Here is a 26,248-nt window from a genome sequence, read left to right as displayed (position 1 = left end):
CAGGAATATCCTGCCAACTCTAGGTATTGGTTATTAATCCCTTATATCCATATGTTTTGTATTCTCGGAAAACCAATGGTCCTAGAGGTGGTGCTCCCACACATGATACCAAAAATTCAAATTAACAAAGAGCCAATGTGTCTTAATTGGGGCAATCATAGGATGTATTAAATATAAAACATATTTGAAGTTTATTAATATACATTAAAATTATAATAGTAACATCATATAGAGCAATGAAATATTAAAAAGTGTAAAAGGAAATGTGAACCAAACAAAGGTTTATTGAAACTGTTAAGACTAGCAATATTTGCTAGTATGCGCCGTCCTCTCTATTAATATATATGGGTATGATTAAATGTATAGTATATCTTTGAGCATTTCAGGTATTTATTTCTTAGATAATAGGTGTAGGCTAAGAAAAATTGCCTTGGTGATACAATTGTCAAATATAGGTCCTACTATTTCTTCTCTCCCTTCCTCATGATACGGGAGCTCGAACAGTATAATTGCGACACCTTAATCAAATGTCGCTATCAGTATCGGCTCTTGCAGTTACTGATGAGAATATGCCAAGGTAAATCAACCAGCTTGTCTCAATTACTAAGCGGGCTGTTTCTCTTTTAATTGTGATTTCACAGCTCCTACCTATATGCTGATTATGCCTCAGGAGTATGATACCTGAAATGCTCAAAGATATACTATACATTTAATCATACCCATACTCATATATTAATAGCAGAGGTTTCCACTGTGTCATACTGCTCACTGTGTCATACTGCGCCCACACATATCAGTAGGGCAATCACCTTTCCTGCGCTGCCTCCTCTTCTCTCTGCGAACAGATTCATGCTGTAACTCACGTCGCTTCCTCTGAAGATCCAGACAACCCGCCCGCCGCCCCTGGCTCCTCCTCCTTCTCCTCCCCGGACAGGAAAGATGACTGGCTGTCAGTGACAGCCAGTGATCTGCAGCAGCGGAGACGCCAGGGAAGGCAGCGGACCCCTGGTGAGGACAACCCAGGTAAGCTGGATGGGCTCCGCCCACTTGGAAAAGGGGGTGTGGCCGTAATGCAGCGGGGCCTACCGGTGATTTTTCCGGTATCCCGGTGGGCCAGTCCGACGCTGAACCTGCCTATATAACATACACAAGGATACCTGGATACAGACATGTGCCTATTGACTATATTATTCCACTTTACAGTTGGACCGCATGGCGCTTGACCCTATTAAGAATAATTTAGAAAAACAGTGGAAAAAAATCTACCAGATGCTCAAGGAGTGCCCTCCCTGGTATGATTACGATGAGGCTGCAGGTATCCGCAAGTAAGTATTGCTGTGTGTAGACAGCTAAGGATAATCCTGAATTTGCAGGGGGTGCTGCGAATATCGGGCCCGGCAATGACACCCCCGCTCCTCGCAGAGGCCTTTTTTGATGATACGCCAGTCCAGTCTAAGCGATCTGGGCACATGCACAGGACCATGCATGCTCAGAAGAAGCCCCCACTCCACTGTAATGATGCTCAGTGGGGATCCTGCGGAAGGGGCACTTACCGCAGCTCATCACGCCCCTACTTATAAAACTGGGAAGGCAGGGCTAGATGGTCACTGAGCTAGTTATGTCACATATTAATTAATTGTATTTACTTCTGTCCTCACTCTGCACCATAGGTCGTTGTAATGGCAGAAGAAATTAAAAGTAATTACTAACTAGATGACGTACTATACTCAGCATTTACATAACCCCCAGCCTGTTATATGACAGTTACACAATAAAAATCTGTAGGGATCTAGCAGGCAACAACTTATAATTACAGTTGTGGCAACATTCCGATCAATATAAGGGAAGTTCTCCCTAAAATGCCCAGGCCCCATAAAGAAGTGGGCTGATGTATAGCATACAGTGTGTAATATATGATTATTACACGACCAGCAGAGGCTGTTAGTGCACACTGTCTATGAATTCATTTGACACACAGGATTTATTTACATACTTTCCAATTAGTTGCAATGTAATGTTCAGTTTTCACTGAACTACAGCAACCTGTCAGACCCTTGCATTCATTGTCTAACTGGTGACAAGTAATTGCTGATTGATTGCTATGTTTCAGCACAAATCTTGGACCTAATTGCACATTTAATAGTTAATCTGTACAGTCTGTGGATAGCACATGGTTACTGGTTTATTTTGGTTTCTTTGAAAAGTTTAATTTGTAATAAACTGATCTTGGAACCTACAACTATAACCACCTGGTCCTCTACTCTCAGCACTAAGTTACAGGTAGTATTGAGCAAATCTCCTGAGATTCCTTTTTAATTAATTTGTGATATGTCATCTATAGTTAAATTGTGGTAATTCTTGGTAAACAGAATTTGTTTTTTTTAAGATATTTTGTTTAGCTTTTTTATTCTACAATTTGATGTTCAACAATTTTTCCACTACAATGTTTATCGATTCCCCTCTGGATCCATTCTTTGCTACTTAAGTATTATTTGTATCCAGAACCAATTCTAATTGTTTTTGTTAACATTAGAGCCACCATATTGCAGATATTCCAAAGTCTGACACCTAGGGGCACAATAGTTGGCCGCAATGTTCCTCAGAAGTTACTATAGTAAATATTAGCGTTATTTGTGTAAAAAAAATCTGCACAAGGTGTCTCGCGACTGTTCTGGAGTCACCTTGCGGGGATATTTTTACAATTGAATTCCCCCTTTAGTATTCAAATTTCCATGAAATATGGAAGACATTTTTTATAACATGTATTGTTTTCATAAAAGGTCATTTTCAACATGATATCACTTGATGTAGGGAAAAAGTTTAGATGTATATGTCTAAAAGCAATGTAATGTGGATCAGCCTGTGGATGATAATCATACAATCATACACTATCATTTTAAGCTCATTAGTTAATTGAAAGCAGTGGGGCTATAGCAATATTTTAACCTATACATCATTCACCCCGAGGCAGTTGATTGCAAGATTTAATTGCACATCTTGTGACCACCCGGTGAAAATGGCGGTGCCAGGGCCTTAAGTATTTTTTTTTTTTTTAGACATTTAAATTATTTAACATAACATGTGTTCTGCCTGTGACCAATGCTGATTAACATGTTTATTCCCTTGTTCCTCTCATTTTTGTGAACAGGCAGATACTAACCATCCCAAAGCTTCCTCGACTACCATCACATCGTTCCAACCGGCCATACACAGTATATGACCTTGAACAAGTCCAGCAACATGACTGCAGGTTAGTAGAGGGAAGGGTCACATGTCACATGATCAGAGGCGGATCCAGCAAGCTGTGGGTCCCAGTGCAGAGATGCGGGGAGGAGGGAACCGGGGCCACTATATCGATGGGGCCCGGTGCACAGCACCAGCCGCACCAGTGGTTGTTCCGCCACTGCACATGATCCATAAAATTTTGCTGTTTGTAAGTAACCCCCAACCCATACTATTAGTTGTAAATGATTGGCTAATTAATTATCAGATTCTGATTTTAATGAAGATCGGAAGTGGATAAGGTGTATATTTTATTTTTTATAAATTACCTCCATACACATAGCTATTGATTTTTTCGGTGAATGTTTCATGGTATAAAGAAATACTGTAAAAGCCACAGGAGTTCCGTGCCCATATTAACGTACAAGGCCTCAGGGAGTAGAACCCATAACCTCATAATCTACAATGATGTGGATGTTACTTAAATGCACCTAAACTCACCAGTTATGCAGATTGATACAGATAAACACACATGGGACATTATTATATATGATATGTATACTGTATATGGATATATACATACATACATATATATATATATATATATATATATATATATTAGGGATGTGCACCGGCGACTTTTGAGGTCTCGTGTTTTGTGTTTTGGATCCGGATTTTCGTTATTTTTGAGGTTCGGATTTGTCTCGCAAAACACTTGACGAAAGGTCTCGGTTCGGATTTAAGGTTTTGGATTCGGATTTTTTTTGAAAAAAACATAAAAAGTTTAAAAATCAAGTTTTTGGGCTTATTTTCACTCCTAGGCTATTATTAACCTCAATAACATTCAATAACAAGCATTTCCACTAATTTACAGTGTATTCTGAACACCTCACAATATAGTTATTAGTCCAAAACGTTGCAACAAGGTATCTTTCTGGACTGCGTAGAGGAGTGGGTCACCACAATATATATTAAAAACCCTGAACTTTTATGATTCGCACCAATAAATGTACCTGGACTGCGTAGAGGAGTGGGTCACCACAATATATATTAAAAACCCTGAACTTTTATGATTCGCACCAATAAATGTACCTGGACTGCCTAGAGGAGTGGGTCACCACAATATATATTAAAAACCCTGAACTTTTATGAATCGCACCAATAAATGTACCTGGACTGCGTAGAGGAGTGGGTCACCACAATATATATAATAAGAAAACCATCAACTTGTTTGATTCGCACCAATAAATGTACCTGGACTGCGTAGAGGAGTGGGTCACCACAATATATTAAAAACCCTGAACTTTTATGAATCGCACCAATAAATGTACCTGGACTGCGTAGAGGAGTGGGTCACCACAATATATTAAAAACCCTGAACTTTTATGAATCGCACCAATAAATGTACCTGGACTGCGTAGAGGAGTGGGTCACCACAATATATTAAAAACCCTGAACTTTTATGAATCGCACCAATAAATGTACCTGGACTGCGTAGAGGAGTGGGTCACCACAATATATATAATAAGAAAACCATCAACTTGTTTGATTCGCACCAATAAATGTACCTGGACTGCGTAGAGGAGTGGGTCACCACAATATATTAAAAACCCTGAACTTTTATGAATCGCACCAATAAATGTACCTGGACTGCGTAGAGGAGTGGGTCACCACAATATATATAATAAGAAAACCATCAACTTGTTTGATTCGCACCAATAAATGTACCTGGACTGCGTAGAGGAGTGGGTCACCACAATATATTAAAAACCCTGAACTTTTATGAATCGCACCAATAAATGTACCTGGACTGCGTAGAGGAGTGGGTCACCACAATATATATAATAAGAAAACCATCAACTTGTTTGATTCGCACCAATAAATGTACCTGAACTGCGTAGAGGAGTGGGTCACCACAATATATTAAAAACCCTGAACTTTTATGAATCGCACCAATAAATGTACCTGGACTGCGTAGAGGAGTGGGTCACCACAATATATTAAAAACCCTGAACTTTTATGAATCGCACCAATAAATGTACCTGGACTGCGTAGAGGAGTGGGTCACCACAATATATTAAAAACCCTGAACTTTTATGAATCGCACCAATAAATGTACCTGGACTGCGTAGAGGAGTGGGTCACCACAATATATTAAAAACCCTGAACTTTTATGAATCGCACCAATAAATGTACCTGGACTGCGTAGAGGAGTGGGTCACCACAATATATATAATAAGAAAACCATCAACTTGTTTGATTCGCACCAATAAATGTACCTGGACTGCGTAGAGGAGTGGGTCACCACAATATATTAAAAACCCTGAACTTTTATGAATCGCACCAATAAATGTACCTGGACTGCGTAGAGGAGTGGGTCACCACAATATATTAAAAACCCTGAACTTTTATGAATCGCACCAATAAATGTACCTGGACTGCGTAGAGGAGTGGGTCACCACAATATATTAAAAACCCTGAACTTTTATGAATCGCACCAATAAATGTACCTGGACTGCGTAGAGGAGTGGGTCACCACAATATATATAATAAGAAAAGAAAACCATCAACTTTTATGAATCGCACCAATAAATGTACCTGGACTGCGTAGAGGAGTGGGTCACCACAATATATTAAAAACCCTGAACTTTTATGAATCGCACCAATAAATGTACCTGGACTGCGTAGAGGAGTGGGTCACCACAATATATATAATAAGAAAAGAAAACCATCAACTTGTTTGATTCGCACCAATAAATGTACCTGGACTGCGTAGAGGAGTGGGTCACCACAATATATTAAAAACCCTGAACTTTTATGAATCGCACCAATAAATGTACCTGGACTGCCTAGAGGAGTGGGCACTGGGCACCACAATAAAATATATAAAAAACCTTCAACAGGTCTGCATTACACTACACATACGGCTGCTCCTCCATCCTTTCCATCATATACATGTTGGAGTTTTAGCGTGTGACAACCTCTTGTTTTTGATAATATCAGTGCATTTTGAATATTTTTCAATTTGCCCCACACCACTGAATGTACTTTATCTATGATACGCATCTATCTATCTTGACTGCGTAGTGTGGTGGCCCCGGTACACAATTTGGTACCGAGGCCACAATATAATTAAAAAACCCTCCCCGGGTCAGAATTCCACCAAAAAAGGGTATGGACTGCGTAGTGGGGTGGCCCCGGTACCCAATTTGATACCGGGGCCACAATAAAATAAATACACCCTCCACGTGTCAGAATTCCACCAAACAAGTATCTGGACTGCGTAGTGGGGTGGCCCCGGTACCCAATTTGATACCGGGGCCACAATACCTCCTCCAAACATGGTACAGACAATTCGTCATTGAGATCCCATCAAGTATGTTAAAGACAGACAGGGTCGAAGTGTTATTGGTTGACTTTGTAAACCAAAAAACTGTCCCTGTTGCACATAGTCGTGCAATGAAGACTGACTTTTTCATTTAAAGGCACCATCTTTCAAGTGTAGTGTTTGTAAGTCTAAGTCATATTATACTTTTGGTAAAATTGGTTTATTTTGTTCCTCTTTATGGTAACTACTAATAGAATTAAAGTATTAAATAGAAGCGGCAGTTCCTCTTTATGGTAATTAGTAATAGAATTAAAGTATGAAATAGAATTAAAGTATGAAATAGAATTAAAGTATTAAATAGAATTAAAGTATGAAATAGAATTAAAGTATTAAATTGAATTAAAGTATTAAATAGAGTGGTATAGAGTTGTAGTGTGGTATAGATAGAGTGGTCCCCACAATATAATAATAAAACCCTCAACTGGTCTGAATTCCACCAAACAAGTATCTGGACTGCGTAGTGGGGTGGCCCCGGTACACAATTTGGTACCGAGGCCACAATATAATTAAAAAATTGGGCATCAACTGTCACCGTTGTTTAATATCTGATACACCTAAATATGGACTGCACAGTGGAGTGGCCCCGGTAGTAAATTTGGTGCCGGGGCCACAATACCTCCTCCAACTTCCAAGTGTAGTGTTTATAAAGACAGACAGCGTCGAAGTGTTATTAGTTGACTTTAACCCTAAAATTGTCCCTGTTGCAAATATTCGTGCAATGGACAGTTACTTTTTTATTGAAAGACTCAAGCTTTCAAGTGTAGTGTTTATAAAATATAAACAACAATACAGTAGTTTTAGAGCACGTCAATACCTCTTGTTTTAAATTATGACACGGCATTTTACTTTTGGTTTAATTTCTTGAATTTTTTTAAATTTGGTTTTACTTTTTGAACATGGCAAACGACTGTTGATTGGTCATATAATGCAAAAAAAAAAGGTCCAAGATGGAATTGTCCTTGGGCCCTCACACCCACCCTTATGTTGTTGAAATAGGACATGCACACTTTAACAAACCAATCATTTCAGCGACAGGGCCTACCAAACAACTTTGGCTGAAATGATTGGTTTGTTTGGGCCCCCACACCAAAAAAGCTATTCATCTCTCCCTGTACAGACTAAACAGGCTCTACTGAGGCAAGATGTCGTCCTCATCCTCAACCTCTGATTCCTCTCCCCCTACAGTGTGTACTTCCTCCTCATCACACATTATCAATTCGTCCCCGCTGGACTCCACAACCACAGGTCCCTCTGTACTATCTGGAGGGCAGTGCTGTACTTCATTGAGGAATTGATTATTCATTTTTATAAACATCATTTTTTCAACGTTGTGAGGAAGCAACCTCCTTCGCCGCTCACTGACCAGGTTCCCCGCTGCACTAAAAACTCTTTCCGAGTACACACTGGAGGGGGGACAACTCAGGTAAAATAGAGCCAGTTTGTACAGGGGCTTCCAAACTGCCTTTTTTTCCTGCCAGTAACAATATGGACTGTCTGACATGTCTACTTGGATGGTGTCAGCAAAGTAATCATCCACAATTTTTTCTATTGTGACAGCATCCAATGCAGCGAGAGTAGACATGTCTGCAATGGTTGGCAGGTCCTTCAGTCCGGACCAGATGTTATCAGCATCCCTGCCAGTGCCTCTTTTGGGAAAACTGAGCTTTTTCCTCGCAGCCATAGATGTGGAAGAAAATGAGGGTGGAGCTGTTGGCATGTCACGGTCCTCTTCAGAGGACAATCTCCTGACCAGCAGGTCTTTGCACCGCTGTAGACTTGTGTCCGCCGGAAACAGAGACACAACATACGCTTTAAACCGAGGATCGAGCACGGTGGCCAGAATGTATTCCTCTGACTTTAAAAGAGTGACCACCCTCGGATCCTGGCAAAGCGTACGAAGGGCTACATCCACAAGAGCTACATGCTTGGTGTAATCGCAATGGCTTACCAGCTCCTCCCTCACTTTCTCCAGCTGCTTCTGCAACAGCCTGATCAGGGGAATGACCTGACTCAAGCTGGCAGTGTCGGAACTGACTTCTCGTGTGGCAAGTTCAAATGGCTGCAGAACCTTGCACAACACGGAAATCAGTCTCCACTGCGCTTGACTGAGGCGCATCCCCACTCCTTTGCCTATGTCGTAGGTGGCTGTGTAGGCCTGAATGGCCTTTTGCTGCTCCTCCATCCTCTGCAGCATATAGAGGGTGGAGTTCCAGCGCGTCACAACCTCTTGTTTGAGGTGATGGCAGGGCAGGTTCATGCTTTTTTGATGTGCCTCTAGTCTGCGGTAGGCACTGGCTGAATGCCGAAAGTGTCCAGCAATTTTGCGCGCCACCGCAAGCATCTCCTGCACACCCCTGTCACTCTTGAGGTAATGCTGCACCACCAAATTAATGGTGTGGGCAAAACATGGGACGTGCTGGAAATTGCCCATATTTAATGCCCGCACAATGTTACTGGCATTGTCTGACACCACAAATCCCCATGAGAGTCTAAGTGGGGTAAGCCACTGGGAGATAATTTCCCTCATTTTCTCTAATATGTTGTCAGCGCTGTGCCTCTTATTAAAGCCTGTAATACACAATGTTGCCTGCCTTTGCATGAGCAGCCATTTTGTAGATGCTGCTACTGATGCAGCTGTTGCTGTTGCTGCGGAAGGGGATGCATCTACCCAGTGGGCTGTCACAGTCATATAGTCCTTCGTTTGCCCAGAACCACTTGTCCACATGTCCGTGGTTAAGTGGACAGTGGGTACAACCGCATTTTTAAGAGCACTGAGGACACTTGATCGTACTTCTCTGTACATTTTTGGTATCGCCTGCCTAGTGAAGTGGAATCTCGACGGGATTTGGTACCGGGGACACAATACCTCCATCAACCCTCTAAATCCCACTCCACTGATGGCGGACACCGGGCGCACGTCTAACACCAACATTGCAGTTACAGCCGCAGTTATACGCTTTGCAATAGGGTGACTACTATCGTATTTTGTGGTCATGGCAAACGACTGTTGGACGGTCAATTGTTTTGTGAAAGACTTAGCGGTCTTACGACTTCCCCTCTGGGAAGATGACCGACTAACAGCAGCAACAGCAGCAGTGGCAGTAGTAGGCGTACCGCTGCAGGATTCCTCGGATGAATCCCGTATTGAGGAGGACTCAGTCTGGCTGCTGACTTGGGCTGCAGGACTGAATCTGATGGAGATTGTGGAGGAAGTTGACGAGGAGGGTGTTGCTGGTGTGTATCCAACTGGACCACGGGATTTAGGTGTCCCTGTACCGATGAGGGTCCTAGCCCCAGTTCCTGAACTAACCACTGAACTATGAAGGTTATTCAGGTGACGTATAAGGGAGGATGTTCCTAGGTGGGCAAGATCCTTACCCCTGCTTATTTGAGCTTTACATAAGCTACATATGGCCATACATTGGTTGTCTGGATTTGGATAAAAATAACTCCACACCGAAGAGGTGCATTTTTTGGTCTTCTGACCAGGCATGACGATGGGCTTTTTCATCCCATGGACATCAGCTGTTTCCCCCCCTGGTGCCTCATTTACAATAACCACATCACCATCCTCATCATCAAGTTCCTCCACAGCGCCAGCTACATCATCAATAGCCTCCTCCCGAGCCACCTCTTCCCGTACAGTGATGGGAAGGTCAGGCTTGACAACCACCAACATCCTTGGACTCGCCTTGTGGATTTGTGATAATTTCTCTTTAGAAGGCAGAGTTGTTTGCTGTTTTGTTGCTGACAGCATAACTCTCTTCAATTTTTTGTAGGGGGGGGGGAGGAGGAGGAGGGCTAAGATCTGTGGGTGAAGCTGAACCACTAGTCATGAACACGGGCCAGGGCCTAAGCCGTTCCTTGTCACTCCGTGTCGTAAATGGCATATTGGCAACTTTACGTTTCTCCTCAGATGATTTTAAGTTTCTCTTTTTGCTACTTTTTCTTAACTTGGGCTTTTTGGATTTTACATGCCCGGTACTACGAGATTGGGCATCGGGCTTGGAAGACGACGTTGATGGCATTTCATCGTCTATGTCATGACTAGTGGCAGCAGCTTCAGCATTAGGAGGAAGTGGGTCTTGATCTTTCCCTACTTTATCCTCCAAATTTTTGGTCTCCATTATATGTAGCACAAGATACTGCAGAATGTGTGAACTTGGTAATATTGCAGTACCAATGGACTTATACTGCTGGATTGGTTTTGCAAATTTGGTTATAATTATTATATTTTTTTTTTTTTTTTAATTTTTTATTTTTTTTTACTTTTTTTTATTTTTTAAAAACTTGGGAATAATGGGGAAATAACTATGCCCTTAGAAGCACAGAGCACAGGACACAGCACCACTGGACTGAACAGGACACGGCACAGGACCCAGCAGCACTACGGAACTCAGCAGGACAGAGCACAGGACACAGCACCACTGGACTGATACTGCAGAATGTGTGAACTTTGTAATATTGCAGTACCAATGGACTTATACTGCTGGATTGGTTTTGCAAATTTGGTTATAATTATTATATTTTATTTTTTTTTTAATTTTTTTATTTTTTTTTACTTTTTTTTATTTTTTAAAAACTTGGGAATAATGGGGAAATAACTATGCCCTTAGAAGCACAGAGCACAGGACACAGCACCACTGGACTGAACAGGACACGGCACAGGACCCAGCAGCACTATGGAACTCAGCAGGACAGAGCACAGGACACAGCACAGGACACAGCACCACTGGACTGATACTGCAGAATGTGTGAACTTGGTAATATTGCAGTACCAATGGGCTTATACTGCAGGATTGGTTGTGCAAATTTTGTGGTAATTAAAAAAAATTAAAGTAGTTTTTGATATTTTTTTAAAAAACTTTTTTTTATTTTTTTAAACACAGGGGAATATTGGGGAAATAACTATGCCCTTAGAAGCACAGAGCACAGGACACAGCACCACTGGACTGAACAGGACACAGCACAGGACCCAGCAGCACCACTGACCTCAGAAGGACAGAGCACAGCAACACTGGACTGATACTGCAGAGCACAGCACAGAACTAAACAGCACAGCACAGAACTAAACAGCACAGCACGAGATCTACCAGGACAGAGGACCACCTAACACACCCTCCCTCTACCCTGATCAATGCCCGAGTGAAGATGGCGGCGACTAGCGGGGAATTTATAGGATCCGAGTATCGCGAGATCCGACAACGGGATTATGAGTCAGAGCCTCAGTTTCACATTTGAATTTGGCGCCAATACCCGGATCTGTCTCGGATCCGACTCGGATCCGCAACGTTCGGGTGGGCTCGGATTTCATAAATCCGAGTGCGCTCATCCCTAATATATATATATATATATATATATATATATATGTATTTGTTTTTTAACGCCACCTAGTGGCATTTTAAGGAACCATGACTTTGACCTGGGTTGTCACCATAGCAACCCACCTATCTGCTAGTGACTGAGAAGAGGGAAGGGCTGTAAAATTGGGAGAAAAGAGAAGGAGGAGAAAATAGGTGGGACAGAGATAGGCAGGACAGACAGACAGAGAGAAAGAGAGAAGGGTGGAGAAATAAGAAGCTGGGGAGTGACTGCGCCAGGGCAAGGAATGTGTGCCCTGAATGGGGAGGGAGTCCCAAGAACAGAGAACCCTGGAGAGAAGGGGGGATTTCTGGAAGTGTCAGCATACATACACTAAGGGAGGTAAGAGCAGAGACCCTTGGAGAGAAGGGGGGATTGCTGCAAGTGTCAGCATGCATACACTGAGGGAGGTAAGAGTAGAGACCACTGGAGCGAAGGGGGGATTGTTGCAAGTGTCAGCATGTATACACTAAGGGAGGTAAGAGCAGAGACCCATGGAGAGAAGGGAAGATTGCTGCAAGTGGCAGCATGTATACACTAAGGGATGTAAGAGCAGAGACCCCTGGAGAGAAGGGGGGATTGCTGCAAGTGGCAGCATTCATACATTCAGGGATGTAGGAGCAGAGACCCCTGGAGAGAGGGTTGTAACAAAGAGAGGCAGTTGTGGAGTTGTGGGAAACCCAGAGAGGGGCATAGAGAACACCAGTGAAGAGTGTTATAGCCCAATAGATTTTACCCCTGCTTACAAAGCTGAAAGCTACACTGTGATTCCTGCATGTGTATACTGGAAACAGACAGAGACTGAATTGTGAGTAGTTGTGGAACTACTGTGACCAGAAGAACCAGGTATGTACTGTGACAACACCAGCAGTGTAAAATGTGTGCAGGAGGAGTAAGGAGAGATACTTGCAACCACATTCATATTGCTCATTAAGAACTGTGATGGAGAGAGTAAGGAGCTGTATATATTTATTTATAGCTGCAACAATTATGATTATTGTGCTGGAAGAAGAGGAGTGTAAATAAAGAGTTCAGTTTGTGATAGAGATGTTCTGGTGCCCAAATTACTATAAATCTTATTGCACTGCACCACAAAATGATGTTCCCTGTGTCCCACTACTTACAAAGAAACACCTGCATCCCCTGGTCATTTACACCCATGCCCCTCAGCTAGTCAGGGCTTGAGAGGGAGGTGCACTGTGTAACATTTGCACCCCATCCTACACACAGTGACAGGGGGTTACATATATATAAATAATTTTTACAATAAACTATTTTTTCAGCGTTAGCAGTAACATGTTTTCTTTGCATCAGGATCTGAGTTAGAGAACTCTCTTCCTGCAGCAAATGTTCTATTGCTGTTTTAAAGCCCCTCCTGTATATTTGATCATTTTTTTCAGAATGTTTTTTTACAAGATTTATTTAGATGATTAAACGCTTTTGGAATTTTATTGTGATTTTGTCAGAACAGTATTTATTCCAGATTTTTAAGCAAGACCGTTCTACCACTTGTAATATTATATTATACCCATGCATCAGATCCCTCCTTCTGTCCAGTGCTCATACATCATTCCTGAAGCAGATGTCCCCACCTATAGTAAATATGAGGGGGGGAGGGGAGTATATGTTGTAGTATGTTCTCACTGACTTTTTTTGTGTGTGTTCACTTTTAAGGAGTTACATAATTTTACATTGCAAATAGCGATTTCAAATCATTGAAATTCCTTCAATAAGATGATAACAGTCATTCATTACTCTGGCAGCCTAAAGCCAGAGTTGGAGCTAGCACGATTCGTGGCAGCTTAAATAGATTGGAGCTTAAAGCAGCTGCATAGAATCCATGACCATATGCGACAGGACATGGAGAAAGTTCAAATACATTGCAGAGTACTCTTCCAGGCAAGGAGTGTGAGTATGCATAGACAAACCGAGGGGGGGGGGGGGGTCCTAGTGCCTGGAAACCCCCTCCAAGTCCAAACCTGGAGCACTGTATAATTGAGGTGGCTGGACCCTGCCCCCGCTTCACACGGCTCTGCTTGAAAAGGGAGAGCTGTGTCTACCTAACAGTACTGCATGCAGCATTACCCATGTATATTATGGGGATAGGAAGAGATGGAGAGCAGCCAAGCACTGTCTAATATTATAGCCATACCCCCATGCATGCTGGTCACGCCCACTGGTGGTGTGGTGTGGAAACCCATCTCTATAAATCCTGCGTTTACGCCTGGTATGGGAGATGTGGGGAGACATAATGTAATAGAGCTTGGTTAAGTGGAAAATAGGGTGCCTGCCATTGACTGACAGAGAAGGAAGCATACACTGAAGGGAGTAGAGAGACTGTTAGAGTGTAAAGTACTGAAATGGAGAGATCGGCAGAAAATATAACATAAATAAATGGTGGAGATGGAGCTCTTTACAGAACAATGTAAGACTTTGCAGAAAAATTAGCAAGTAGCTCTCCCTGTAAATTTAACTTCATGTTTGTCAATCACACAATGTTCAGATTTCTAAATTAAGTGAATCTACCTAATTGTATTATAGAAGAGATAAATATCAATCTGGAAAAATCCCAAATAACCTGTAAAATTAAAGGACTCCATTCTCTTAAAATATTTCTAGTCATATTTCCCTCCATCAACTAATGAAACCATAGAGCAATCCCTGTCTATTCAGCTATGACTTCACACCCTGTCTCAGAGGCCTGGACAATATACCGGGAACATGGAGGGTGAGTAGCGATTGATCAGCAGGGGCACTAGCAGAGGACGCCCCACTGTCCTACTAGTTTGTGTTACATGATTTTGGTTAACGTTGTTAACCTTGAAGGTGATTTCAGGATTTTCCAGGTTCATACATGAAACCAGAAATAGGCGACTGATTGATATTTTACATGTATATTTGTGATTGTTAAGTCATACTTGCCTACTTTTTAAATCTCTACTCTGAGAGAGCGTAGTATAGATCATGTGACAGAGGGTAGGAGGGGGCGTGGCAACGTCATTACATCACTATAGATATTGAATAGCGGGGGGTGGGGCTTAATGACACAACTTTGTTTTAGCTTAGTAATATGTCCTTAATGTTTGTAGTTTCTCAGAGGTGTCGACATTGGCCATTGGGCAATGCTCTTAGTGGAATGATATTTAAACCATCCACGTGCGTTTTATAACCAAAAGTGTTTTTTTAGGTGCACATGGAGCAATGCAATACAAACATCAAACTGTAACACCATAACACAGCAAATAATAAGCTCATGTGTTCCTTTACATTATTTATATAAGACATACATGAGGCTCCAAATGCATTATTTTCAGAGAAAAATTAAAAATTAATTTAAAGGGGTGCCCTAAAGTTACAGTTATAATAGGAACATGTCTAAGAACCGAAAATGGGTGTATGCCTATGGGTCTCATTTTATCCTTGAGGTCTAGCCAAAACTTTCTTACACTTCAAATATTATAAACTGGCTCAAGCAAGAGTAGGATTGGCACATCTAACCTACATGCATATAAGTAGTTGCTTTATTTAGAAGTTCCCTGGTTTAATTACATGTAGAGACAAATAAACACAGAGGGCCTGAGTCATTAAAGCATGCATACTGAGCGTATAGTGCATTTGTTATAAACCGTATGTAAATCGGGAACTGTGTACTCCCAAAGACAACAAGAAATGGTCCTAAAATAATGTGTGGTGTTAACTATGGGTGTAGATTTACGCTGCTCTACTGGACCAGACACTGCAGGATACAACACCTATGTGGAATATAAAATCTCAAAATGACACCCAAAAAAAAATTATTGAGCAATTAATGTTACCTGTCAATAATATAATCATTTATGACTATACATGGATTTTTTTTTTTAAATAAATTTTTTTTATATTTTTTCCCTTGGAAAAACATTTATTAGGCTATCCTTAATGTCTACTGTACATAACGGACATTTTTACAGTTGCTCCTGACTGCAGACACATATTGTAGCATGCATATGATACTGATATCACCAGGTCTCAGGACATAGACTAGCCCTATAGCTGGTGCAAGACATATAGCAGAAAGACAAGTAATTTTGAGACACCCAGAGCTTGATTGGACGTGACTGCGTGCACTCAAGAGTGGAACACCATACTGTAAATTGACCAGGGCTAAACGCCCTTTCCCAGCCCCGGTCACTCCCCAAAATCGTAGGCTGTAATAAGTGTCCTTTGCTTATGACGCCGGAGAGGACAGGGCTGTGCTTTCTGGCGTATGGGCCGGTTCTGGGCATGCGCAGACTGATTTTGTGTACGATGCACTCAAAGTCGTCAGATACGTGCCTTTATGACTCGGGCCCAGAGTCTTATTTAATGACAAGGGACAATTTGCACAAATGTACTGTGACCATAGTAACCAAGATGGTAGCTCCAATTATGAAAGCTGTGCTAGAACAAGATGGATACATAAAATTTGTTGTATTCAGAGGGGCATTTAGCTCCACAATCTTTTTTTTCTCTTTCATCCAATCTGGGGGACACTGCTACCATGGGATTGTATTAGGGCGCATGGAGTTGGCAGTTAAATAGTTAAACAGTTAATGTAACTGTTGACAGAAGCTCCTTCCCTCTGCAACCCCTGAAGCTCCTCAGTGTTATTTAAGTGTCCAAGGAGTGGGGCTGTTTTCAGTACTGCTCTGCAGTACTTGCTGTTAGTTAGATCAAATTTTCTTATTTATTCTTATTATTGTTTATTGTTTAGGACGAGGTAAGTGCTGTAAGCTGCACCCAAAGAACTAAATGGAGCACCACTCTGTTCAATTCAGTTACGCTGGAAGATTTCTTCAGTTAGAGCAGTCATTCCCAACTCCAGTCCTCGTGGACCCCTAACAGTGCATGTTTTCCATATCTCTTTGCTGGCTGACACATTTTGAAATTACTAACTGACACATTTTGAAAGATCCACAGGTGGTACCTGGAAAACCTGCAGTGTTAGGGGTCCCTGAGGACTGGAGTTGGGAAACAGTACGTTAGAGGCAGTGACAGCCGCGCATTGATGAGGCAGTCACTGATTTCTCCTGACAGGTCTGCACTGCCTCAGGCATAAAGCGATGTGCCCTGATCGGTGAGCGGCCATTACAGGGAGGTACTAAGTCCCCCACTGAGGCAGAGGGGGGAACTTGGATCTCACCGGCCAGAAAAGTGAGAGAGCAAACATTGCGGGAGTGAGGGCAGAGAGCAAGTACCTCACTGGGGGAATAAATAGTTCATGAGGCTCCTCGTTGTAATAGAGAGAAAACTGTCTATGTAATATCTTTGTGGTGTGTTTATGGCCTGTCTGTTTTTCTTTTAAATAATAACACATAATTTTTACTTGACAGATACAAGTATTATTACACACATAGTGGTTAAAATCTGAGGAGGAGCATGTCATGTTCATATAGGACTGCTCCCCCTTCACACTTTGGTATGTTCCATTGGAGCCAGTGCAGGAGAAGTGACAGTTGAACGTCCTGAGCAGTTTTACCTCAGACACTGCTAAAGAAAGGAAAAAACACGTCTGCCATAGACATGGTTCTGTAGGGAGGAGCACCATAGACATGGTTCTGTAGGGAAGAGCACCATAGACATGGTTCTGTAGGGAGGAGCACCATAGACATGGTTCTGTAGGGAGGAGCACCATAGACATGGTTCTGTAGGGAGGAGCACCATAGACATGGTTCTGTAGGGAGGAGCACCATAGACATGGTTCTGTAGGGAGGAGCACCATAGACATGGTTCTGTAGGGAGGAGCACCATAGACATGGTTCTGTAGGGAGGAGCACCATAGACATGGTTCTGTAGGGAGGAGCACCATAGACATGGTTCTGTAGGGAGGAGCACCATAGACATGGTTCTGTAGGGAAGAGCACCATAGACATGGTTCTGTAGGGAGGAGCACCATAGACATGGTTCTGTAGGGAGGAGCACCATAGACATGGTTCTGTAGGGAAGAGCACCATAGACATGGTTCTGTAGGGAGGAGCACCATAGACATGGTTCTGTAGGGAGGAGCACCTTACATCAGTTTTATCTTACATATATCTGTACAAATAGTAAAAATATGTAAATATATACAGATATCTAATTCCTTCACATAGATGGTCTTACTGTTGAGATTCTTCCTTCCTATTGTGAGGATTACTCTGTTGTATGTATATTAACACAAACTGTGTTGGAGAGTTCAACTCTGGGTGTATCCCTGTAGAGTTAGAAGATATGTATGTGTATTTATGTAAACATATAGCTATATATAGCTCTGTATACGCATTTACACCATACTTGCCAACTCTCCCGGAATGTCCGGGAGACTCCCGCATTTTGCGTGAGTCTCCCGGACTCCCAGGAGAGTGTGGCAATCTCGCTGATCTGCCCACTTCCTAGCGAAGTGGGCAGAATTTGGTTCAAACGCCGCTATTCTCCGGATATTGCGGCGTTTGGCTCCGCCCCCGCTGTAAAATGCCGCGATTTGCGTCATTACGTCACGGGAGCGGGGACAAAATGACACGATTTACGGCGCCCCGTCCCCCTCACCTCCCCCCGCAGCCTCCCGGAAAACATTTTTATAAAGTTGGTAAGTACGATATATATACATATATACTATATATATATATATATATATATATATATATATATATATATATATATATATATATAGGTATATATATATACACACACACACACACACATATACACACACACATATATATATATATATATATATATATATATATATATATATATATATATATATATATACATACAAGTTAACCCGTGCATGATACTCATGCATTCTAGTCAAATCAAGCTACTTAAGCTGTTAAAAAGGTTCTTGTCATGCATTTGGGCCTAGCCCAGGCCTCCTCAGGGGAAAAGCGTTACTTCCCGATGCAAGCGCCCTTTTTTAACGTGGTTTTGTCCACATGTCACCACCTCATCATTCTTCTCCATCACCTCATCCTTCATTTTCATCGCCACATCTATCCAGATGTCTATCCAGACACAGGGATCTCTCTCAGCGGTCCTGAGTATCACACTCCTCTCGCTCTGTCACCCCCGGCAACCACCAACCACTCCCCACTGTCACCTCCGGCAACCACCAACCACTCCCCACTGTCACCCCCGGCAACCACCAACCACTCCCAACTGTCACTTCTCCTTCAAGAAATATATATATATATTTTTTTAAATCTTTATAAACACTTTTAACAATTAACAAATTAAATTAACAAATTAAAAACATCTTAGTATACCAAATTTCAGCCCTTTCTGAATTTTTTTTTCCACACACACTAAGAATTTAGTAGGTCAGTGTATAACTCTGCCCAGCAGGTGGCACTGCAGCTTGGTTTTATTTTTTCCACACACACACAGACAGACTAACACACGCCACTAGACATTTATATATTAGATATATATTAGTGAAAAATAAAAAATAGTATATTGTAAAAATGATGTATATATCCATATATAGTATATATATTACATATAATAATGTCCCATATGTGCTTATCTGTATCACCTGTATCAATCTGTGTAACTGGTAAGTTTAGGTGCATTTAAGTGATGCCCACATCATTGTAATTTGTGAGGTTATGGGTTCTGCGCCCTGAGGCCTTGTACGTTAATATGGGCACGGAACTCCTGTGACTTTTAGGGTATTTGTTTATACCATGACATATTCACCGAAAAAATCAATAGCTATGTGTATTGAGGTAATTTATAAAAAGTAATATATGAATATCTTTATCCACTTCTGATCTTCATAAAAATCAGAATCTGATAATTAATCAGCCAATCATTTACAACTAATAGGGGTCGGGGTCTACTTTAGAGATGCTCAGGCTCTGTTCCTCCAAAACCCAACACACCCGAACTTAGGGGATCCGCGCGCCCTCAAATTGAAAACGAGGCAAAATGCCATTGTGACGTCGTCGGATCTCGCAAGTTTTTCAATTCCTTTTAAAAATCCAAAATCAGAGGGTGGGAGGGAGGGCGGACCCCCATTTATCTTTTCTGCCACGGCTGTGTGCCACTGTGTCCCAGATGTGGAAGGAACTGCCGTGTGTTTGTGTCATTGCTCTGTCGCTTACCATCCAGCAAGGTCGCTGCAGTATTTGTCCCGAAAGTGTACGAAAATAATATTGTGAGGTGGTCTAAATTGACTGCAAATGACTTGAAATTAGTGTTATTCAGGTTAATAATAATGTAGGGGAAAAAAAGAGCAAAATTATGTGATTTTAGCATATTTTAGTTTTTTTTCTAATAAATCCAAAACCAAAACACACGAGGGTGGTTTTGCCAAAACCAAAACACAAAGCTAATCCAGATCCAAAACCAAAAACAGTTCACGGGGGTCAGTGAGCATCTCTAAACATAATAGTCATTTAGATGTCAACGTACAACTGATTTGGTAGTGGAAACAGCTTAGAGCCAATAAAGAAACAGTGTAATACGCACCCTGGGAGGAGAGAGCACTGTTTAAATGCAAAACAGACACCAACTTCAACTTCAGCAAGATCTAGGTAACGTTCTTGTCCAAACTCTGCACAAAATCACTAGACCACTTGGTAGCTCTTATTATCCTTCACACCTCTACTTTCTCCCACAAGAACACCACATGCTGTCTTTCCTTGGACCTACCCCATACTGTTCCTATTATGTTCACTCCCACTCACACTGCTCTTTTCTGTTGAGGAAGCAAGGTGGACATTTGTGGTGGTCGAGTACTGATGGGAATCCTTCCCTTACCTTGTCCTCCAGACACGAGTCAGGTTATTTTCTGTTCGGATATCCGGTGGCCAGGAGATAAATACTTCAATGAAAGGGACAAGGATTGGTCAAACAACTCGGGTTTATTGAGAATGCGGTAAGGATAGTTTCAGTAAGACACCGCGCCACTGACCCCTTCAGCTCAATAGTATGACAAAATAATGCGTCTGATCAGCATACAGCACAATAGCATTTAACATATAGCATACACATTGTCTAATAAGGCACACTGGTAATCACAGTTACTACTTTCAAGTTAGCAATATCTGACTGGGGATGATGCAAGAACCATCAGTAATAACCCATCAAGACTCTTACGGTCACTACCGCGCCCCTTCTTATTCAGGTGTTTGGGGTACCGTGCTATTCCCTATGGGTCAGGCGACCCACTTTTAGCATCTACTGCTGAGTTAACTTGAATTGCAGCGGTACCACTAACACTGAATGTCACACCTTCAATATTAATAAATCAATTCTTAGGTAAATCACATAACATTAACATCCATCTAAAACATTTGGTGCACCAATATTATCCCTGTTAACGTTACCATATTTTCCACTCAGTCCTGGGCTGACCTGTGCACAGGAATTTGGTAGTATTCCAATGTCCTGCAGAGGTTTCCATCAAGGGTTAAGTATTATAGTAGAAAGCAGGGCTGTTGCTCATTTCAGCCACAATATGGCGCTGTTCTCTCAACAGTCAATGAATCTCTATCAGCACACACACAGGATATAACTGAAACGACCGTCTTAATTGTTCTCTGCAGCCTGTGTAGAGGTATGATCTGGGGGAAAAGCTCTCACAATCCTTCCTTGTACAAGAATGCAATGTCAGTTTTGGATAGATTCTCTCATCACTCTTCCCTCTGACACTGGGGTGTGTGCAGTACACTGCAGGCTAGGGTTTTACCTTAAGACGGTTCTGCAGTTAGTGAAGACTGTCTTTGGCGCCCACTGCGTGTCCCCAGCTGTTCTCCGTCCGCTTTGCTGGCAATGTCACAGTTCTGGCAGCAGCTCACTCTTGTCTCTGCTCGGCTGCACGTTCTTCCCCTTGTTCCTTCTACCATGCTGCTCTCTCTCTCTCCTCCTTCCTGCACATCCTCTTCCTGTTACTCCCCCAGCCAATCAGGGCCTTCATCCTCCTCCTGTCAATCACTCCTGGGCACAAGTTTTCAGGAGCACAATTAACCCCTTGTAGCCCTGCATTTAAAAAGCGTTTATGCACTTCCTCTGTGCTGTTCAACAGGGCTTTGGGGTACCACACATTCAGTCATCATTTTCAAAACCACATACCTTAATTAATGGTAGGTGAACACAAACCGATATTATATGGTGTGTTTAGATTAGATTGATACTATACCACACAGTGGTTGTGCATATGAGGACGAGCAGTAACCAGAGAAAGTTTATTTTGCTTAAAGTTGTGTGTGTTAAGACTTCTAAGCAATAAGACAATCTGGACTTTACCCTAGAATAATCCAAATTTTGGAATGGGTTGAAGTAGTGTTTTGGTTTACCAAACTTTTAGCCATTATTATTTCTAGCATTTTTAACCAATCCAAGGGAGACAATAACTGAAGTTACATAATGCTGCGCTTGATGTGCAGCAAATGTATGAGTGTGAGGTATTTTGATTTTTTTCAAGAGATTTGATTGCCAGGGTATATTTTTGAAGATAAGTCTACCAGGACTTAATATTAGTAATACTCTTTCCTAACAATGTATTAAAAGGATATTAGGCTTAATCATTTTGGAGATCTGAATTCTTATAAACAGCCAATAATGAGAATGTTGATTGTTAATGTTTTGTTTATTGTATATTCTATGCCAGGTTCTCCAGGAAGATATCAGCAACCTCCTCAGGAATTTCTTGCTTATGCATCTGCAAGAAAGATATCAGGATAACATTTTGTGGAAAGGATTGATCCGCCCCAATATTAACATCTTAATGCAGTCAATGTCTAGTAATCCAAAGAAATACAAATTAGGCTGAAATAAATATATTATAAGATGTTTCCAACTGTTCATTTCTTCTATTACAGATTTAAGTTTTGTCATATTAAGGGAAAAGGAAGATTCAATATACTCTCATGCAATAAAAGCATGTGTGAAATCTTAATAAGCTGAGATGTTATGAAATATAAATTTCCAAACCCCACACTACAAGTTTGCCTCTAATAATTGCTGTTTTAAATCCCATTGGCAAAATGGCCAAAAATCTGTGATTTTATAAATATGTGTGTGTGAAAAGTGGATTTTGGAAGCTGAGTGAAAGTCAAAATGGATTCCTGAAATTAAGATGGTGGTTAAAATAGGTTCTTATAATAGCCTCATATTCAAATGTACTATAGACACGATGAACTTGTGTTTGATACTGTCCCTTCTAGAGTTTAAATGTTGGAAATAGTAAAACATATGCTTTTCCTCTATATGACTATATGTATTGTGATTAACAAATGTATCCTGTTGATGTCAGTCATGCAAAAAAAGGAAGAGCTCTGGTCATAAAAGGTTTTAACAAGGAACTATTCTTACTAACTCCAGATGCTCTATACATAAACAATGTCTTAATTTAATTAACTTTAGGATTATAGAAGGCTGTCATATGTATGTATTGTAACAAAGGGATGAATTTAGCTTGCAATCTGCAGGGAAAGGGTGCAAGCAGAGTAACACATTTGTGCAACAGTGCACCTAGTTTGAAAATAAATAGGTGGAGGACGTGTGGAAAAATAATGGTATAGAGTCTGATTTAACTTACATGGTTTAGAAGTGCCTTTTCCCACAGCTACAGGGCCTGTCTGCAGTAAGAGTAATCAAACAGAAGCAGCTGATGAGATCTCCCTTTTAAAGGGAAGGTGGGAGTATCATCTTCCCATCAAGCTAAGGCTGAGGCAGGAGTGTCGGGTATAAAAACCTGTTTGTTTTACTGTTCAGTGTGACCGATGCTAGGAAAGCTGGTCGGTGTCTAGAGAGCTAGTCTGTGTTTATATAATGTTTAGGGTCACAGGGATCTGTATGGAATATTTATGTTGTCAAGTACTTTACCATCCTGACATTAAAACAATGTAAAATGGCAAGAAGTTAATTGTGCGTGTTTCACCAGAAGTGTGCACTTGCCACAGTATCTTTATGGAGTGAGATCGTGCTCATGATATGGTACTCAAAATAGTCAAAGGATTTCTGAATAGGCACTAAAAGTCAATTCTCTTGTAATGGTAGAAGTTATGTTTTCCTGGTTACATGTTCACTATCCTGCAGTAATGCATGCTTTGTTCGTTACAGAACTTGCTCCTGTTTCTTATTAAATTAGGATAAATGCCAGCTCATAATTGTATGTATACTCATGTTGGGATGTCTATTCTTGCTTGAACTAGACTAGATGTGCAGCACATAATAAAAAAGGTTTGTCTTTCATTTGACTCTGCATCCAGGAATATAAATTTTTAGAGATGTTCACTGCCCCCGTGTTCTGGTTTTGGTTTTAGTTTTGGATCTGGATTAACTTCGTGTTTTGGTTTTGGTTTTGGCAAAACCGCCCTTGTGTGTTTTGGTTTTGGATCTGTATTTTTTACAAAAATTGCTAAAATATGCTAAAATCACATAATTTTGCTCTTTTTTTGTTCCTACATTATTATAAACCTCAATAACACTAATTTTCAACACAATTGCATTTAATTTTGACCACCTCACAGGTCACATTATTATTTTCATACACTTTCGGACAAATACTGCAGTGACCTGGCTGGATGGTAAGCGACAGAGCAATGACTCTTACACACGGCAGTTCCTACCACATCTAGGACACATTGGCACACAGCAGTGTCAGTAAAGAAGAGTGGTGCAAGATGGAATTGTCCTTGGATCATGAAATCAGTTATGGTTCATTTGACCGCTCCACCCGTTCCTTGGATAACTGTGGTAATTCTACTGCTAATACATGGCTATGAGCGCGAACCCCTCGGGATGCGTGCTTTTATCAGACCCACACCAATCCAGGGTGCCAGACAATGCACTAAAAAGAACCATTGTAATTCCCAGAAAAAAAGCAAGTTCATCACTGAGCTTCGAATCAGCCCCAATTCCCACAAAATTATAATATAGTTAGGTATCTTTCAAGTAAAGTGCAGCTTACAAACACTTAATGAAACAGCAGCAAAGTGGAAGATAATACATTTACACGTCTATTTAGACATCCATGCTTGAAGTACTTCTGCAAGCAACATTGTTCTTTGTTAATAAAACTGTTGTCTTTATACTGTTTAAAATAATTCTCCACCATTCTTTGGATGTTAATAGTTCATAGTAGGATCAGGTGGAGTTACAGCAGAGGTGTCACTAATTCTGGTCAATTCTTCTACAGTAGACAAGACCAGATTTCAAAATGTTGTGCTGAGTCATTTGCATCATCAATGGGCATCTAAGATTTTTGCTAAGAACACAACAGTATAAAGCACATGTAGGTAACATTGGCACACAGTGGTAGCTGAAATTTAAAATGGTGCAAGATGGAATTGTCCTTGGGCCCTCCCACCCATCCTTATGTTGGATCTTAAAAAGGACATGCACACTTTACAAACCAATCCCTTCAGCCACAAAAGTGCCACTTCTTGTGGCTGAAGTGCTTGGTTTGTTTGGGCCACCACAAAACAAGGTAACAATGAGCTTAAGGCACCTAAGGTAACAGTGGTGTTAATGAACTCTACTGTGGCAAGATGTCATCAGCCTCATCCTCACCTTCAGGAGTATGTCCATCATCCTCACACATAATTAATTCATCACCGCTGGAATCCACCATTACAGAAGTCTCAGTATTTTGATGTAATTGGCGGGAAAGGCCTACCTCTTGGAACTTGAAGTTAATTTTTATGAACATCATCTTTTCCACATTTTGAGGAAGTCGCTTCCTACGCCGATCGCTGACCAGGTTCCTGGCTGTGCTGAAAACACTTTCCGAGTACACACTGGAGGGTGGGCAGCTTAGGCAGTGCAAAGTGAGTTGGTACATGGGTCTCCAAATTCCCTTTTTTTCCTCCCAGTATGTAAAGGGACTGTCTGATGTGTCTATTTCTATGCTGTCATGAAAATAATCCTCTACCATCCTTTGAATGTTTATAGTAGGATCAGGTGGAGTTACGGCAGAGGTATCACGTTTTTTGGTCAATTCTTTTAGACCAGACCAGATGTCAAAGTTTGGTGCAGAGTCATCTACATCATCCCTGGGTGTCTTAGGAAAGCTCTGCACCACCAAGTTTATTGTGTGAGCAAAACAGGGAATGTGATGGAGTTCACCCAGCTATAATGTTCTCACAATATTGGTGGCATTATCAGAAATTACATATCCTGAGGAAAGTCCAAGCGGGATAAGCCATGTTGCAATGACATTCCTTAGTTTTTAAAACAGCTTGTCAGCTGTATGCCTCTTAGTGAAGCTGGTGATACACAGAGTAGCCTGCCTCTGACAAATGTGACGTACTTGGGTACATGCTGCTGCTT

The 26,248-nt window shown here is 41.4% G+C and overlaps 1 protein-coding gene across 3 annotated transcripts in view; it reads left to right on the top strand.

Moving 5' to 3' along the window:
• The window catches only part of LOC142143887 (glutamine-rich protein 2-like), a 46,103-nt gene extending 23,336 nt beyond the window's left edge, over window positions 1–22,767 (top strand). For all 3 annotated transcript variants that reach the window (XM_075202135.1, XM_075202136.1, XM_075202137.1), the window contains 3 exons: window positions 1,204–1,325; window positions 3,149–3,250; window positions 22,584–22,767. In XM_075202135.1, coding sequence (XP_075058236.1) covers window positions 1,204–1,325; window positions 3,149–3,250; window positions 22,584–22,677 — 318 coding nt within the window. In that variant the 3' untranslated portion in view covers window positions 22,678–22,767. The remainder of the gene's footprint in view (window positions 1–1,203; window positions 1,326–3,148; window positions 3,251–22,583) is intronic.
• The last annotated feature ends 3,481 nt before the right edge of the window (window positions 22,768–26,248 follow it).

Source organism: Mixophyes fleayi, chromosome 3, assembly GCF_038048845.1.
Source record: "Mixophyes fleayi isolate aMixFle1 chromosome 3, aMixFle1.hap1, whole genome shotgun sequence".
NCBI lineage: Eukaryota > Metazoa > Chordata > Amphibia > Anura > Limnodynastidae > Mixophyes > Mixophyes fleayi.
The sequence above is the reverse complement of the archived record's forward strand: the minus strand, read 5'-3'. Positions and strand labels throughout refer to the sequence as shown.